General features: G+C 41.3%; 1 protein-coding gene across 2 annotated transcripts in view; it reads left to right on the top strand.

The window, feature by feature from the left end:
• Positions 1 to 47: 47 nt before the first annotated feature.
• apbb2b (amyloid beta precursor protein binding family B member 2b) overlaps positions 48 to 19587 on the top strand; it is a 35278-nt gene continuing 15738 nt past the window's right edge. For both annotated transcript variants that reach the window (XM_088373623.1, XM_088373622.1), the window contains exons 1-4: positions 48 to 206; positions 10602 to 10705; positions 11853 to 11920; positions 13962 to 14964. In XM_088373623.1, coding sequence (XP_088229749.1) covers positions 13980 to 14964 — 985 coding nt within the window. In that variant the 5' untranslated portion in view covers positions 48 to 206; positions 10602 to 10705; positions 11853 to 11920; positions 13962 to 13979. The remainder of the gene's footprint in view (positions 207 to 10601; positions 10706 to 11852; positions 11921 to 13961; positions 14965 to 19587) is intronic.

Raw genomic sequence — 19587 nt, 5'->3', positions numbered from 1 at the left:
TTTTATTGTGACCATTTGCGGGTGGGGAGGAGCCTTGGCTGTTTTTTGCTTCCGGAGCAGCGTCCCCTGGTTCCCTCTTACGGCCAAGAGAGGCATCTGGGTGGGCTGGAGGAAGAGAGCAAGACGCCAAGAGGAAACGCAGGGGAGGAGAGCAGAGCGCTCCATCGAGAAAGCAGCGAGTAGGACGCAAACGCACCGGAGAGGAGGTGAGTGAAGAACTGACGCTTTAATATCGGCTGACCGCCGTCGATCTCTTCTCTTTTGCATACGTTTTGCTCTGAAATGTATATGAAGCGAGGGGGAGTGGAATAGTCGCCACGGATGGGCCCGCTGTGTTGCGGACGGACGGGTCGCGGCCGAGCGTAGGGAAGCTGGAGCCTCAGAAGGGGCGTTCACGGACCCTGATCGTGGGTTTTGTCTCATTGTCAACTGTGATTGACTTTTTTTTTCCCTTCTGAAAACAAGCCACTGAAGCTTTTCCTTGTATTCACGCATAGGCTGTTTAAATGACTGTCATAATGGAGAAGCAAGCGTTAAAATTATCTTGCACATCATAATTATCTAGCGGAATAAGCGATCTATGAGTTGAAATTCACGGTTTACGAAATGACAACCCTCCATGACTTAACTCTACATTTGTGGTCAAACGTACCTGATTCCTATGTTTATAATGTGTTTGTTTAATCATAAACTCTATGAAGACAAAATAAACGAAGCTATGTGACTCAATCCTTTGCAAGCATGGGATTTTAGTTTGGAATATTTTCTTGTCATGCCAGTTTTAGATATGTACAGCCAATAGAATAAAAAGTTAAATTAAAGTACTTTAATTTGAGCAACCATTTTATCTTGGTGAAACCACAAGGTGAAATGTGAGGTGGCCATATATATTAACCAATTGGGTTTAGATTGGCTGAGGATAGAATGATATGGGGTTGGGATTAGAAAAAGTTTATAGCAACAAATTAATGTAAAATGACCATGTCACAGTGCAAAAGTCATTTGTTCATATTCGGGCACTATCCTACCTGTGTGGAGTTGCATGTTGCGTACTATCATTTCAACACATCACATGGTTGTCATCCACAGAGTGCACAACACCCGTCTTGTCCCATGTACGATTTCTCTAGTCAGTGCAAACGAGGTCTTTGTGAAGCAAACACATAAAAATAGGACACTCTCTTGACTTTGCTCGCATTGTTGTGTTGAGGCTTCAGGCGCTTGTATTGGTGCACAGTGCTGGTTGTACCGGACTTTGCCAGCAATAATTGTTCCCAGCCTATCTCCAGCAAGCTTGACCCTTTAGAGAATACGTATTATGCTTCTTTGTTTTGTCCACACCCATGGAGCCCTTTATTTCCCTTTCTATGTTCTAATTGAGGGAGAGACTGTTTGCATTATTTGTAAAGTTGGTAAGGTATCAGTCCCAAGATGAATGTGTAAAGCATGATTTCTTATCCTTAAAATATGAACATTTGTGGGGATTTTTTCTCTCTAACACCAACTGTGTCATATTGTATATAGGGATTGCCTCTCCAGTTGTCATAGAAGTACGCAGACATTGTTGACAATAACAAAAATTGCCAAAGGACACATCTTGATTTTTTTTTTTGTCCTGTTCTTTCTTGGCGACATCAGTTTTGTTTTGCATCACGCGCTCATTTATTTTCACAGAATACTCAGAATATCTGTTTACTGTGTCATGAACAGTTTTAAGGCTGAGCTCAGGCTAGCATTGGATTGGTCCAAACAAGTAAATGTGTCACTGTAGATGAAATGGTGCACTGTCATCCCTGCAGACCCCCCCCCCCCCCTCCACCCATCACTGCCCAGACCTGCCTGCAATGCAATGTGTGTGTGAGTGTGTGTGTGAGTGTGTGTTTGTGTTTGTCCAGTGCTATATTCCATTCTACTCTCTTGCCTTCCTTTTATTTTAATATCATAACCCCACCCCACACAGACACACACACACACACACACACACACACACACACACACACACACACACAAACAAACACAAACTCATACACTCACTGGCTCTGTAACACGTCTCTGCATCAAGAGCGGCTGACTTTGGAGAAAAAAAAGTGCCTCAGGCATTTACAGGCCACCTTTTATGACAAGCACTGACCACAGCTCTTTGCTTTTGTCTGATAAAAGTGCATCCGTTTAATACAACTAACAGTTTAGTGACAGACCTATATTATCTACCACTGCACCCAAAAATAGCAGTTTACTTCATGCCATCTGCCATCTTGTGAAGCCTAAAACATGAGGACATATCTTTTCCTGCAGTTTGGATGTAATTATGCTGGCCATACTTTAAACATGTACATCTGTGTGTGTGGTTAAGCTTGTGCACAGCAATTGACGAGAAACGAGTGCTTGTGTGCGCGTGAGTGCGTGCGTGCGCATCTATGTGTGTGTGAGCAATCAGATAAAGAACGTGGAGATCTGTTATCGCCGCACCGCTTCCCTTGCGAAACAATACAGCTTGTCCGCCCTTGACCAAACAAGTGTGTAGATGTGTAACGTGTGCACATGATCGTGTGTGAAGGTCTCGACCGGACTGGACAGATGAATGATGAATTTAAGACAGCAGAGAATAGATTCCTTGCAGGCTGTCAGCTTGGCAAAATGACCACATTGCAGTTTGTTGGTGCAGTGTGTTTCATTGACTCTCAAAAGGCTTATTGCGTTAGCCAGGCCGCAATATATGTGTGTCTGCATTGTTGTTGCAGGGAGCAGACACCCGTGAGGTGTGTTTGAACAGAGAAGGAGCTCAGAGGCCCCCCTTTCATCCTGCAGGGTGGGACACTAAATGACAGGGGGGGACCATTTTCTGCTTCCATCTGCCTAATAGTCTTGTCCATTCTGGCACTTTTCATCCACATGCTCCTAATCGGTGCATTTTGCCAGTTGGCTGCCTTCTTGTCGTTGAGTTTTTCTTAGGTGGGGTTCATTCAGACATGTCCAAGAAGGAGTCATTAAATCATTTTTTAATAACTGGTCGTTAATAATACCTCCTTTTTTTTTAATTAATCCACAATGGAAATTAGCCTTTTGAATAGACTGTAGTTTCACATCCGATCAGGTCCATAAATAGTCGGACATCAATACAATTATCTTTTTTTTGTTTGGGCTCTATACACCAACACAATGGATTGGAAAGAAAACAAATTGTTTTAACTGCAGACTTGCATCTTTAATTTGAGGGTTTCCACTTGCAAATCAGGTGAATGGTGTAGAAATTACAACAGTTTGTATATAAGCCTGAGGTAAGGCATAACCTTGTATTTGCTCTGAAAAACAAAACCTGGTTGATTTCACGGTATGCTTTGGGCTATTACCCATCTGTGCAATGGAGCGCCGTCCATTGAGTTCTGAAGCGTATGGCTGAATACGAGCAGATGAGATTGCCCTAAGACACTTCAGAATTCATCCTGCTGTTTTTGTCAGCAATCGCATCGTCAATAAACTCAAGGGAAGTAGTTCCACTGGCAGCTGTCCATGCCCACGCTATAAAAACTACGACCACCATGCTTCACTGATGAGATATGTTTTGAATTACGAGCAGATTCACTCTTCTCATCCCATCACCCTGGTACAAGTTTTGTATCATTGGATGTTGTTGCAGAACTGTGAAGGTTTTTTTAGATGTTGTTTGGTAAAGTCTTATCTGGCCTTCCTGTTTTTGAGGCTCACTAATGTAATTATCTTGTAGTGATCCTGCTATGGTCACTCTGTTGACGTATTCTCTAGATTGTTGTCTTTAATTATTTTGCTGTTATTTTGTTACTCATTGTATTTAATGCTCATAATAATTAACTGCTGAAAAATGAGTTCGATTTTTATCCATCGCTCCCAATCCCAGTTCAGGTGCATAATGTTTTTCCCATACATCTTTTCTTTTGTGACCTCGCTTTCCAACCACGCCACCACATGAAAGCTAGAAAGTGATGAAAGAATGTGTAAAGGCCTCAGGTTTGTCTCCAAATTACCACTGTCCAACATTTTGTTGGGTTTCTTCAGCAAGGTGCTCCTCCTCCTCCTCCCTCCTCGCTGTGATCTCCAGGAACATTTAAGCTGACTGGCAAATGTTCAGCTATTAATGGGCACCTCTAATGCATACAGAATCAGCAGGACTGTGGAAGTAGACCTTGCCAAGTGATTTTCAGTACCCTGCTAATTAGAAAGCATGCAGGAGGCTACTTACTGTAAAGATTAGTGCATGGCATTTTGGCCTCAGGGCATCTTTTCTTGCTGTCGGGATGTTGTTTTGGTAAACTCTGCATCCCTGCATTGACTGGTGGGATCGAAGCGCTTGTTTAAAAAGAAATATTGAGTTATTTGGATCACACAGTGGTACATAGAAGCACCAACCTTGCAAAGTCGCCTTTTCGGGATTATTTTCACCCGATGCTACAGTGGGGTTGTCAAAACGAAAGCAATGCTGGCTATGTAGTGCAATACATAACATTACAGCGGCAGTGTTATTCATCAATGCATTTGAATGCGCCCTCAGGGATGTACAATATCACTTGTGAGACCTCTGACCAGACTCCTAAGCAGCTAATGATTAAAAGTAGCTGTTTGTTTTGAATGTGTTGAGTGCGTTTGAAAAAAAAGTCCTCCGCTTAGAGACCTTGTTTTGAAAGCGTTTAAAAAACACACTTAGACTTACACGCAGACGTTTGTATTTTTAACCTCAAGAAGGAGTCATCAAAAAAAAATTCTTGTTATTCATTTAAGACTGTTTTAAAATAAAATAGTTTTTAAATCTAAGTTGAAACAAAGAAGACCCAAAATCTCAGTTAGAGCACATTCTTATTGGATGAATGAACACAATGTGAATGAGAAATCATGATTGTGGTCATTTGGCTTTTTCACCACATTCGTTGTCATATCCGGCGGGCTGTGGTGGCTCAAATAAAATAGACTTCCTCTTCCAAGGAGACTCTTTCATCCGTTTGTTAGTTATTCTGATGACTCAAAATGTATTCACCAGATTGCCATGAAACTTTGTCGAGCAGCAGCAGCCCAGGAACCAAGCAGAAATATGTAACGTTTTGAATATATATATATGTTAAAGCTATCTTAGTGACTCTGTGTATTTATATATTTGGATTTAGACTTTCCACTGACAGGGCATAATAAATGGAAAAAGAGTCTTGAAGCATGCTTTACTAACAACAAAAAGTAGACGGTGGTGGAAAAACGAAAAACAAGAGTTGGGGGATTGGATGATTGAAAGTGCTGAAGAGGGGGGGGCATTGCAGTGGTGTCTGTGGCTCCTCTGGCAACGACAGGACATTCCTTTTCTGATGAGTCACTCTAGCTAGCGCTCTGATCCACTTTCTTCCCTCCTCACGTCTTGTTTTTACTGTGGTGCCCATTTTTTGATGGCCTCACGTATCAGGACCTTTTGTTCATGGTTGTTTCCATGCGACAGCAGATCACATTAGACACGTTTGCGGTAATGATAAAGCATTGTGACATTTCACGCTTTCTGGTGAATGTTGAAGCAAGGCAACATCGGAGATGCATAAATGAAGGCAAACACACACACACAGTCTCAGATGTGTGTTGTTCACAGACTTCCTTCTCCCGTCGGACATCCTGTCACATTTCAACTATATATAGGATATGACTATTCTTCACGCTGCTTCCTCCCTCGCCTGGACTTTTATTCCCATACATGTTCCCAACTGACCGTTAGATTTTTTTGTTTACGCCCAAACTTTTACTTTTTACGCATACTGAGTGGATGAATATCAATAACACCCCTGTTTGTCAGGTTTTTGTGGTGTGAAGAAATGAAACCGAGATAAATCATTTCAAAACTTGATCCATATTAATGTGATTTTAAACACATATAAATCAATAACAGGACTTTTTGGGGGAGAAGAAGTGTAAAATAAATAACTAAATTAGATGTCTGTAAATCTGGCAAAGTACACAATCAGACTTGGATAGTTATTTATTGAATTTGTAGCTGCAACAAGGATTTAACATGACAGAGTTGGAGCGCGTTTGCTACTGCAGAATGTTTAGTTTGGTGTCAATATGTTTTTCCTCAGCTCCTTTGACTCCCCCTGCGGAAAGAGAGGTTGAATAAAACGCGGGAGGGATTACTGCATATGCAAACCCCTTCTCCTTTTCCCATAGTTCGAAAATACAGGAAGAGTGTATCACTTGCATCACTCGGTTGAGAGTCTGGGAATGTGTGTTCTTTTAAGCCACCTCATTTGTGATTGAAGAACTTGTCAGCGTCTCAACAACTTCCTGTGTTACAATCGGGGAAGGGTTGAGACTGCCATGCAATCCACAGTGACACATCATCATGCATTGACATGGCCTTGCACACGCTCACAGTTAAATGTTCACAAATGGTCAGCCTCGCCACTAATTCCTGGGCACGTATGTTAAGCAATTATGTTCATGCCCCACAGTCATCCAAAAAAAAAAAAGGCATGCCTCAGATTCTTTGGCACGCCCTGAAAATTCCTGCTTTTCTTTTTCTTTGTGGTCATTTTCTTGCCAGTCTTCCCACCCAACGCGAAACCACACCAATGTAAGTGTAATGTATACAGTGCACACACAATGGTACATTCGTGCAAAGAAAGTTCTTGAGTGTTACTTTGAAGGTTGATTTTAAGTTATTTTTGTTTTTCCTTCACACTCGTTACACCACAATGAGTAGCCAAGGCAGCATTCTGTGTGCATGTTTGGTGTTGTAGTTAGACAAAATTGCTTGTTTAGGTTTTAGTCTCAATCATTGAGTGCCATTTTGCCTCTTGTTATTTCCTGTGATTGAAATGACAAGGAGAAACACATGCGCACGCATTTGTTTGTAGGCGCTTTGTTGTATTCAGGACTTTGAAAACAGTTTTTTTTTTTTTTATGTAAAAAACTTAATAATTGTTCCCAAGATGTCCGGTTTCTTTGATATGTGAGATTCCATTGACTGTGCTTAATGAAGAATGTTATGACTATATAATTTCTGTCAGTAGTTCTATCGAAAAAAATGTTTTCAACTTTGCTTTATTTCTTCCTCTCGTAGAGGATGTGGCGTCCATCTAAATGTAGACGACCCAGCCTTCGCTTTAGCCAGTGAATACAAAGCCAAGAGTGATCTGGGAAGGTTGCCTGCTGTTGTGTAACTGCCTTTACACGTTAACATCCTAACTCAAATGGTGGAACACCCCCGCCCCCCCACGGCTGCATTTTTCTCAGCTGCGTGCCTCGCCTGCACATAGAAATTTGTCACCGTGGCCGTTTATTTCCTGGCCAGCTTCCTGCACAGTTTTGCTTTCTTGTCCATCTTTTTGGGAGCAGATGGGCTTTGTCACGAGTTGTGGGGGGGGCAGTTACGGAGAAGACTGGCAGCAGAGAAGCTGTAAATTAGAGTTGTAGAACGAAATGGGTGGTTTTATGAGAGTTTACAGACCTTCACTTTTAATGAGAAAGGAAAGCAATTCTCTTGTCGACAAAGGCAAACGTTTATAGTCTGTTGGGATTCAGCGGGAGAACTGGAATGACGAGAAACCTTGAGAGGGAAGGGCAGGAAGGAAGGATGGATGAGAGGCCGAGCAAACTGCTGGCAGGAATCCACACGTGCTTTGGAGCTAAAAGCTCAGTCCACCGTCTTGTAAACGCCGGTGGCTACACTCTGCACACATGTGAAGTGAGACTGGAAGGGGGGCGGGGGGGTCATGGAGCAGCTGTTCCCTTCATTCATGTGCGAGCCGAACCCCCCCATCTTACCAGCGACATTTGCACAAACATTAGCACAAACACTTGCAGGCTTGGCGGAGAGGTCAGAAGTCAGTTTTTGCTGTGACACAACCTGGATCTGATTACCACCCCTCCCCCTTGTGGCTGTCGGAGCTTTTGCAAGTGTGTGTGCATGTGTGTGTGATTACGCGTCACCTTCACATTTGCAACGCTTGTTTGTGTTTGAGTGCCAGTGGCTCTCTGCCCAAAGCGGCGCCCTGTAATTACACCAAGACCCCCTTATCCACAGCAGAAGGGGACTCCAAGCTACATTTGCAGTGCATAAACGCTGTTCTGCTGATGCACTATGGTCACTCCACCCCGCTTGTGGAAACTTCTTTCTGGATTTTTTTTTCGTTCTGGTCTGTTTCTAAAAGCTGCAGTCATGATGTGGAAAATATAGAGGAATCTGTAAGTGTTTAGTTGGTTTCACTTCACCTCCCACTAATCTGGATTTGGACCTTCACCACAAAGTGCAAACTTTTACCCTAAATTTAAAGTGTTTACTTTCATTGGTTGTACTTGAGTGTCTTTTATGCTTAGCAGCAAAGCCGACAATTAGTCACATAAAGATATGGGTTTGATTGCAAGGACGCATTGTACATTAAAGTGCAGCTTTTTAAACTTTAAAACGGCTTGCTGAGGATACTGGCATGCGTCCTAAGTCACTTTCAGAATATAAGTCGCACTGACTAAAAGCATTTCGCTGTTCTTTGACAAGTTGAAACTAAGTCAAAGGTTTCTAACGATGAGTGGGTCGTACAACACAAGTGCACTTCCACAAGCTAAGGAGATGTTGTTTGTTGATTGTTATAGTGTTAACAAATGACAGAACCTAAAAAAAAATACATATAGGATCACACAAAAAAACATATTTTCATTCAAATTTTGGTGAAAATTGGTCTTAGGGGGTGGAACTAAAAATATTTTTAAATGTAGGGAGGTCAAGTGTGGGTAGTGCTCACCACATCCAGAAGAAGGTGAAAAAAAAGTGTGCTGTGTGCGTCACTTGCCTTGCTAAATACAAATTACTGGAACCATTTTTCAATCAAACACTTGTCAAAAGTATTCAACCTTAACAGAGGTCTGCGATTGATCGGTGACTTTCCAGTTTTTCTTTTGAGACTAAAGGATTAGTTAATCCAGATTTAGTATAAGTGCTCCAAGCCTCACTGTTGAATTTTGTTTATGTAAGTCTGCCAAGTTTGGACTGTTTTGATTCCCTCCTTTTAGACTCCCGCTACAGGAAGCTCATGGCTGCCTCTGGTCATGTTTATTTGTATAAAGGGCTGGAGTGTCACATCAGAGCAGTAACCTCAGGTCAAAAGCAATGTATGCTGGCAAATGTTTAATGTTTATTGTCATGTAGACGTCGCTATAAAACATTACTGTATCTTCTCACACACTTATGGTATGCAGACTTGTTGCAGCAGGATTCAAGGGACCACACGTGCCTTGTAATTTCAGTCCCAGAATGCAACTTTGTTTTTTGTATGCCAATATTTCAATGATGATTCCCTTGTGCGTTACAATGGTTGGCTAGCGCAAGTTACAGCTGTGCACTTTAATGAGATCCAGTTCAAGAGTTCTAACAGTGATGGTTCTCGTCAAATCCATGAAGGGCAGATGGACCGGATGGACCTAATGTTTTTTGGTATTTGAATTTAGAGTGTTAGAAAAAGTAACAGCTGAGCATTATGTTGTATTATTGTGTTGACGGTTATTTTTCACCGGTTTAAACTCTGAGGAAAAAAAACAGATCGTCCTCATCTGTTTTTCTCTCGGTAGAAAGTGGTGACTCTATTTGGCTCACCCACACTTCAATCTATGATCAAATGATCTTGAATACCATTGAGAGGCAAGAATTCTGTGCCATTGTAGTAAGCACAGTTCAGTTGTTTGTATGTTAAAAAAAAAAAAAAAAAAAAAATTACGTAACCCTTGAAATTCAACCTTCTATCTCTGTTTTAAGGCCACATCTGGGCAATTTGAAACTGCTCCATTGGAATTTGTGGCTGGGAAGCGGTTTCAGCCAGTGGCTTGATGTGAAAAACAAAGCAAAAGTTTATCCCATGACACTCTATTTTACTGGAATGATATGCAACCAAATACATTTTTCAGATTTTTTTTTCCTCTTCCTTAAGTCATTTGATATCTTAAAAACTGAACTGAACTTTGCGTTGGAGATTTTTTTAAAAGTGCAAAGAAGAATATGATGTCATAATATTGTCTGAGTCCTCCTGCTATGAATCTGCTTTTTGTTTTGTTGTGAGAGAAATAAACATTTGCGATCCCACATAACTTTTAGATGTGGTCAAAGATCTAGATGTCACCTTTCTGCTCAATTATTATTATTTTCTTTTGACGTCCATTACTTTTTATAACAACCATAGTGGAGATTTTTACAGTCCAACCAAACAGTAGGTTGGTGTTGTTTGAAATGTGTGGAAGTGTAGTCTGTACTATGCAGTGTTGATTATTAGGAAGCATTGCGGTGGAGAGGTGGCGGTGGGAGGGGGTCAGTTCACAATCCTCCTGTGACATCAAGTTTACGAGAGTTCCAGTCAGTGAAGGCTCTGCAGCAAGCAAAGACAAACTGAGCTTTATACATAAATGAACCTTGTTGTCTTTTCGCACAGCCGCACGCAAACGCACACATATTAATGTTTGATTGCGTCTGTGAATAATTAATGTATCTTTATTTGTCCCTCCAGTGTCCTGCGGACCTCTCTCTGTCTTTCTCTCTCTCTCCTTTTCAGTCACCTCCCTCCTCCCTCTTTCTCGCCTGCTCATAAATCCCGTTTTTATGTTTGTCCCTCCCTCAGGACGCTGCTACCTCGCTTAGGCCATCGTGATTGGATCAAGAGCGAAACGCAGACGACCGGCATGGACACGCTCCATCTCGATTTCGCATAATGCTCGACCACTGGTAAGTACAGAAAATTTTGGAATGTTTTCAACATACAGTAGAAGCATTTACTTGGGAAGCACCAGTCTGTGGAAAAAACTAAATATGAAGCATACCGCAACAATCAACCCAATTAATTGAGTGCTAAAATTAGAATAATAATACACAAATGTATTTATTTTCAGTCACAGTAGTGTAATAAGATAATAATCGCACGGCACTTCATTCTCTTCCAAGAATTAATAAAATATTGCATCTAATAATAGTTACATATTGGACAGGCAGTCACTACTCAAAGAATTGTGAACCCTGATTTATCTTTTTTCTAAATATGGCTTTTTATGATTTCCCACAAGGAACATTTTAATTCTTGCCAAAGAAATACACATGCAATACATGAACAAATTGTAGGGAAAGGGTGGTGGGCGGTGTCGTTAGCATTTGGGGGCTTTGGCGGGGCTTCAGGAAGCTTTTGCAATCCAACCATGACTTGGTATGAAAGTGTGTGTGTGTGGTCCAGGTGTGCCTGCATGTGTTGTGATTGAGAAGAGTATTAAAACCAATCTTGTGGTCCCCAAGTCGAGTCCTACCTCCATTCTTAACTAATGTATTTTCAATAGAAACTAATGATAACAAATTAACTAATCTCACTCAACATGCCTACAAATGCACATTTACAGATATTGATTTGTATTTACCACAGTGGCTTAAATAACCATTACACCACACAATGGGTAGAATGTCCTTAGAGAAAAAGAAGATTCTTTATTTCTGTGTTGGAAAAAAAATATATATATATTTTTTTACATGGTGAATCGTCTGCGCATCAGCCTCCACCTTCATCATGTAATACATTGCACGGATTGGTTTTATTGTGCTTGGCAGGGAGAAACTTTGCATTCTGTCATGCATCAGAAATTGTTGTGCACAATATGCAGAACAACGATGCATGGAGGTCACCTTGGATTGATTGCTACTTCACCCTCTACATTTTTTAAAAGCGGTATTAAAAAGCTGCTGTGCCTTCTCCATAGAAACCAGCTGTCGTCGTGGTTTCGCACAGATGAATTTGGTCTCAGAGGGATCCCTGAGACTTAAAAAGATTCCTCACATTCTTCTGCTGATCATTTCTTTTTTGCTTTTTTTTCCCCCCCTCGGCGGTGTTCAGATGTGCAACTGAGTGTGCTGAACCCTGAACCGTGACCAGCGCATGCTCTATGACTGACCTCCTGTCAGGTACACAAGACAGACACACATGCGTGCACACACACAAACACACACACACACACAGATGTACACATGCTTTCACACATGCTGTGTTTGTGTTAGGGATTTAAATCAAATGAAAACCTCCAGGCTCGCACACCCACTGCTCAGTGGTTAAGTATACAGATAACGTTTCAGCTCTAGGCAGTAGGGGAAAGTACATCAACAGTTAATGATGCAAAAAGAGTCAATGATTTGAGAAGAAAAAACAACGACTTTAATTTCTCACAATGGACAGCTGAGGATTTGGGTTTGGCGCCATTTAATCTTGGGCAAATAAAACGTTTGACTGCAGTGCTGGCCGACACCTAATAAGAAATGTTGATTTTGCAATTGCTCTAATTACTCCTGACACTTATTGAATGTTACGTACTAATTTTCTTTCCATGCACATTAGACATTCTGTTTTTTTAACTCAATTTGGATTCAGAAGAACTGCAAAAAATTCTGTGACGTTTTGACAGCACAGATGCAAACATGAATAAAACACGAGAAGAGACCATTGTATTGTATGTGTTGTCAGGAAAAGTATAAGTATGGAAAGTGAATATATACATATAAATATTGAAAGTCAGCGGTGTCAAATCCAGGTCCATGAAGTAGAAACCCTGCCACAGTTTGGCTATAGAATAGAATAGAATAGAATAGAATAGAATAGAATAGAATAGAATGCCTTTATTGTCATTGTACAGCAGGTACACAACGAAATACAACGCTTTAGCCACAGTTTGGCTTTAGCTTTTAGCTTTAGGTGCTTCTAATCAACCCGGCCGTCATGTGAACGAGCTTGCTCATTTAACTCTTGATTGACAAGTAGCCCCTGTGCCCTGTGGCTATAGCCAAACTGCGATTGGGTTTCTTTGACACTTGTGTTGATAATAAACAGTTTATATTTATTATTTTCCTTTAACAGTCTAATGCATTAGATTTGAAAGTAATTGGTCCTGGAACTTTTTTAACACACCTCATTTGTAATGTGGTGCACTGTCTGCATTCTTTCTACCAAAAACATGCTTTATTTATGTAACGGTGTCACCTTTGTTGTGCATTACCCCCCAACACTGCTTATTTTGTTGCAGAGTTTCGACTATTTATGGGTTTTAAAACACCTACTGGTGCACATTACTCGTCCAAGCAGGTTTACGAACTTGGCGACCCCTTAAATTTGATCGGCAACACAGAGTGCAAGGGATTTCTACACTATTCCCCCGCAGTATCCGGTGAATTTATTACCTCTGCCAAGGAGGTTATGTTTCCATTGAGTTTATTTATTAGTTAAGGCACAACTTCCTGCCTAGAGTTTTTGATGCAATATATCAACCTGGATTGCTTTAATGAATAGGTAATCGTCTAGTCACAAGATGACGTTTATACTTGGAGAAGTAGTTTGGATGAAAACGGGAGTGTTTTACACACACACACGAGTAATGAATTTTTTTCCTCCGTTTTTTATACTCCTCATAATCCCTGGGGATTGGTTAACACAACTCACACTTTGTCTGATGTGTATTTGTGTTGCATATCTCGCAGGGAAACCAGATTACACAAATATACACACTCCATTTTCCTCTATCTGAGATGAGACGTTTTGAAGCTGACGTTAAACTTGAGCATCTGGGGAAGTCAAAAGTTGAAGAAGTTTTCCCACCGCTGCTTAATGACCTTTGTCCTTTGTGAGGAAAATATACACAAGACAACTCAGGAGGAAAAATAAGATACCCCAAATGAAAATTACAGTTGCACATAAGAATCATAATTAAGTTTTTGCGACAGACTCGTTTGCTATTTTTTTTGTCCTGTACTTCATGTATGTTTATAGTTAAATGGAAGTAAATCTCCATTCAGGTTGAAGACAACAAACCTAAAAAAACCTAGCGCAAAGTATCATTTGACAATAGCAAATACGATTATATTAAATCGATTAGTACTCGATTAATTGCTCCACCTCTATTTTCAGTCTTGGCGGAGGTTTCTTCTCGTGCATTCACGTTTGGCGTCCTTTCTCTTTCAGCGGCTCTAACTGACTGCCATGATGATGTCAGTAGACGTGACCAATCGCAATGGCCCCTCCGCCAAGCCTCCAACTTCCCTCAGTTTACGCTCCTCTCACAATCAGCTCCTCAGCAGTGACGTCATCAACCAGGGCTCTTCTACTCCGCCCAAGTGTCGCAAAAAATACGCGCTCACAAACATCCAGACTGCCATGGGCCTTGGGGAGGCGGTGCCACCTTCATCATCACCCACTTCATCATCGCCTTCACAACTGTTGACCCCCAACAATCCCAAATTGGCCAAGAACGGTGTCAACCAGCTTCGTAAAGCTGGTCAGGATCACAATAAAAATACTACAGACCTTAATGTAACCGACCTTGATGGTAATCCAGAAATCATAAGGGAAGAGCTGAGCATTAACACTCCAGAGGAGTCTGAAGGTCACATGGGGGATGTTGTCGAGCTTCACCCAAACGGTAACGCTGACCCCGAGTTGGACCGAAGTTCAGAATCAGAGAGCGTCTGCAATGTCAACAAGGACGCTGATCTCCAACTCAATGGCAACTCTGGAGATATTGTTTATGACTTGAACATTGAGGCGGAGCAAAGCGATGACAGCAGTGTCCTGTCTGAGAAGGAGTTGAAGTCCCTGATGAAGGCTGAGGACCATGACGCGGCAGAGGAGCATGAAGACGATGAGAAGAAACCATTATTGTTGATCAAAAGCGAGTCTCCAGTGAATACATCATCCAATTTGGAGATCATCTCAGACCTCCTCTCTAAGGACTCCCCTGTGCCCCCTCCACCTTTCCCACCCAGACGAGCCAGCCCAGAGGACACACCCTTACTCTCGGTGGCATCCGGCTCCTCCTCTTCCTCGTCCTCTCCAGAGACTAAGAAAGACAGAAGGACCGGTGCAAAGACGGACTGCGCTCTGAACCGTATCCAGAACTTGAACCCCAGCGATGAAGAGTTGAGTTGGACCACTTTGTCCCAGGAGAGCAACTCCCCCGAGGAGACAGGTACATGATGTAGATTTCTATTTTTGTAGGTTTGTTTTGGTTTAACTATCCCTAGTGCCCTTCATCCATTTATGGTGACTTTATTTGTGCACATATTCCCAACTTGGGACATTGCTGGAAGAGAATAACAAACACTCCAGGCTGCAGTAAATCCCCCACAATCCTTCTGGGACAGCAAGTTCCTCCATAGCCTCATGGGTGGTTAAACATTTAGACTGTTTCAATCTGTCTCCGTGTTTGTGTGTCTTCATACAGACCAGTCAAGAGCTTAATCTCTTGTTTATTTTTTCTCTCAATTGCCACATGCTTTTTGTTTTAGATTCCCTATTTTAAATCTTATAATCCTCATATCTTAATTAATTTCATTGCTTTACCTGTTTTGTCCTTTGGGTCACAGGTGAGCTATCCCAGTTGACTTAAGGCAAGAAGGCTTGGTCGGGTCTTCAGTAAATGACATATACCTTAATTCTTACCATCAAATTATACATCTACTTTTTAAAAGAAATAACTTGCTTAAACCCAAATTCTTGTGTCGCAACTTAGCTTTATGTGCACAAGTTTTATCTCCCTGTAAGAATTAATTTCAAACGTGCAATATCATTAGACTTCATTGGTCAGCTCATTTTAATTTCTTTAAACTTTCAATAATTTATAGTTCTTTTTGGCAGCAAAGTCTTCCGGATTGAAAATGACAGCAGTAACTCAAGTCAATGGTCAGATTATTGGCCAAATGTTCCTTGTCATCTCCAGTCGGGTGTGATTTATTTTTATTTCTGTTCCTTTAAGAGAACCAAGCACTTTTGACATTGAACTCTAACAACTTTTAGTTGTTGATTAAGGAGACTTGATATAATTTGGGTCAGATTAATAGCTACTGATAATTATCCTTACCTGACTTTTAATTGGTAACTTCACCTTGCTAGAGAAAAAATTAGATCATTTTTTCATTGTTTTTAATCAACTTGGAGCATTTTTAATTTTTAAAAAAAGCCTCACATCAATTTTTAATCGCATACCGGACATTCCCTCATTTTCAAAATGGCCTATGCACACATTCAAGCACATCTCGTACGTGACGGGGCGTACTCCCTGAACTGGTCACCAGTCAATCGCACTTCTTCACTGTTCTGCTTAGTCTGCTCTCAGCTAAATAATAGTGCACTCCATTTTGCTTTCCAGTTGTCCCCATTCAAGTCTGCATTATTCATTCATAATGATCAATTTAACGACTAACTGATTATGAAGGCCATCCCTAGTGCCCTTTTAATCTATGAAATCAATGAGGATGACTGCCATTGAAAATTTTGACTGATTTGCGTTAGCCGCTTAATGCTTTATTGCTTCTCTCTTGAAACGGTCCGTTCACTTTTGTTCGTCAGCGTTGTGTGAAAATCTTGCCGTTCATGTCAGTTGGGCTTTTAAAAGCCTCTTATTGTTGTCGATCTCATTCATCTACTTCGGAGTGGCTTGTGACATGAGTGCGGCAGTACACTAAGCTTTCAGCCTTTTTGAGTTATGAGGCCAACTAGCTGTTTAATTTCTCCCAGATACCTCTTATCTTACCCTCTGGTGCATTGGCAGAGTCTTTTTCATCCAAGTGAATCAGAAAAATTTAGTGGTGCCGAGTAATAGCAAAATAACAGAATCATATTTCCTATATTGTGTATCAGTTTAAAAAAAAAATGAATGATGAATTTCCCTAATAAGTGATTAATTTGTATATTAACAGAAAAAGCCTGCGGTCAAAATAACAGAGTTGTTAACAACACTGCAAAATATATATTTCTAAAAATATAGTATATAAAATAGTTCTTCAGAATATACATTAGTAGGAAGCTGTAATGTTTTGTCTTTTAAGCTGTAACGTTCATAGAAAGTTGATTAGTGCCAACAGTTACCATGTGAAAAAAATCCAAGTTACAGTAAATCGTGCCCACAATTTATGCAAAGGCTCTTTGCGGCCAGGGATAAGTTAGATCTAGTAGGGAGCGCTGACTCACGCTTAGACGGCCAAGTGCATGACTGGTACACTCGTTTCCAGCATTTATCTTCAATTGTGTAAACTGTAATTTGTTTAAAAGCAAATTCAATTTCCAAAGTCTTTAAAAATGACCTCCAAAAGCTAACTTAACGTCACAACTAAAAGATCCGGGAAGTTGAGCTGAGTGATTAAAAAGGAATATCTTTCCCCTCTGTGCGTTTCTTATGCAATTCTCAAAGTTAAACTAAATCATATTGGACAGAACTGTAAATCCTGCCCCTGGTGACTTGGAAACATCTGCAAATTTAATATGTTGCAAGTATATTTAACATCAACTCAGTTTGCTGCAACAAACTGAATTACTTTCTACATTGCGTTTTTCTCCGATGACTCAAGAGATCAATATGAATAGTATTGATGGAATTGAAAGCAATGGGGAGACAGTTTTGCACGCCCTAAAATTCATCATCCCCTGGATTCTTTTTTTTTTTTTTTAAAGAATATCTTTCTCGAATTTATGGACACTAATTTCCTCAGTTGTCGATACTTCCCATGTGCCTGTCTCCAAAGCTGACAGAGCAGTGTTGTTTTCCCAGGTGTGTGTCAGATTCCTCTCGGGATGTTGCGGTTTCCAGGGCCTGTATGACAGCGCTTTCGCACGAGGGAGCCAAAACACACAAGCACGCAAGCGCAAACATGCACGCGCACAATGTTGCGTGCTTTAACAAGAAGTCTGAAAACAATCTGCGCACCCCCCAAAAAACTCAAATAGAATATTCCATGTATTTCTGTAAACCACGATTGCTTAAACAGACAGATTTTAATCACCATCAACCTGAGCATGAAAGATGACCTGAGGGCAACCATGTGAGGTGAAGACAAATGCAATCAACATTTCATGAGGATGAGTAAAACGGACGTCTGAGTGTAGTTAGCATGTGCACGCAGGACAAACCGAAACATAGCGTAACCTCCATCTTTTGCCGTCTCTCTTGTTGGCATCTCTCCCCCTTTTGTCGTTTCCTCCCTCCCTCGCCTCTCCGGTTCTCATCACCCCCCTCTCTTGCATTGCGCCCCCCGTCGCCGTCTTCGCTCTTCTCTGTCTGGGGTTGTGTGTGTTTGGCAACAGCTCTGGGTTTTTATGCCGTACAAGGCAGCTGGCAAACTACAGTATGATGCTGGGGAAAGACTACATGCTCGCCATTGTCATTGTTAATTACGAGGGTAGGTGTGTTTCTCGCTCTCTCTGTGACTGTGGTAGTTTAAAACGGGCATGTGTGTATGAGTGAGTGAGTGAATGTTATTCCAAGTTTTATTACCTAGACAATTTTTTGAATGTCTATCATTAGTGTGCATGCAATTGATCTATCATTAGTGTGCATGCTATTGATCTAAGTTTGTGTGTTTGCATTAATCAAACATAACGTGTGTGTGTGTCTGTATATACAATATATAATTTTTCAGTTTTGCGCCACAATCACTCCCCTCCCCCGTACGCTCAACTCGCCACTGAGCTGGCTGCATGCTAACTAGCTCATGTGGCTAAATAGAATGGATCACATAATTGCATGAGCAACACAGGTGCACGCTGACAGTTAGTCTCGCTGGCGTCATGCTAAGACTTCGGAATCCGACCTACATGGAGGGATGCTGCCCGAGGGTGACTGTGCAAACTTTGAATCACGATGCAGCCTTCAAGCCAAGGCTGCTGGAGCGTTCTGTCTCTGACATTCTCTCTTCCTCGCTCTCTCCTGAGTGTTTATGTGCCTAATCCACATCCACTTGTCGTCTCATCTCACACCAAAATGCTCTCTGCAGATACTTGTAGTTTGATGCTCTGACCTATTTTTTGCTTTAGATAGACTGCCGCCAGAAGCTACTACTTTCCTCAGGCCACTTTTCATGAATCACAATCAGCACAAGCCTCTTTTGGTAGAGGACGAAAAGTCAAAAGCCATATTTTTGTGGCTGGAATTGATGTCCGATAATCAAACGTCTCTCTGAGCACCCTTAGTTTCCATTAGGCCCGTGCTTGTAAAAAACTATAAGAGCATTACGCCAGACTTTGAGAGGACCTTGATGTAGAACTTATGGCGAGACAGTGAGGAGTGAATAATTTAATATGACAGACATTTCGAGGTCTACTCTGTCGTCAGCCATCGTTGTCCTTCAGTTTATCAGGAACCAGTGAGTACTCCTTACCAAGGTTCAATTGTAGCTTTGTGGGGGTCTCTGCAATTTTCAAAGTGCATGAAAGGGTGTACTTGCATGTGAGCATGTCCGCACATAAATAAGACCATAACAAAACATCAAAATTTATATCCACTGACTGGAATCAGCGTAGACCAAAAAATATGGACATATTTAACGCTGCTAATAGAGTTGCCAATTGTAAAATGATCTAGCGGCTGTTGTAAGGGCTGACAGGCTTGCCAGGAGATGTTTGTTCAAACCTCAGAGTGATTTCTTTGGCTCAACAACACGAACGAAAACACCAGTTTGTGTGCAAGCAAGTGCCTGCATTTCATTCTAGTCCAAGACCATTAAGGCCATCACTGTGACATATCACCTGCTGTCGTCATGCTGCCTTTCATCAGCATGCTCAGCATATTAAAGTCTCGCTCTCTTTCTCTATCACTCTC

The sequence above is a fragment of the Syngnathus floridae genome, chromosome 4, assembly GCF_059516105.1.
Source record: "Syngnathus floridae isolate MCC-2025c chromosome 4, RoL_Sflo_1.0, whole genome shotgun sequence".
NCBI classification, from domain to species: Eukaryota; Metazoa; Chordata; class Actinopteri; order Syngnathiformes; family Syngnathidae; genus Syngnathus; species Syngnathus floridae.
This window is presented reverse-complemented; position numbering and strand designations above follow the sequence as displayed.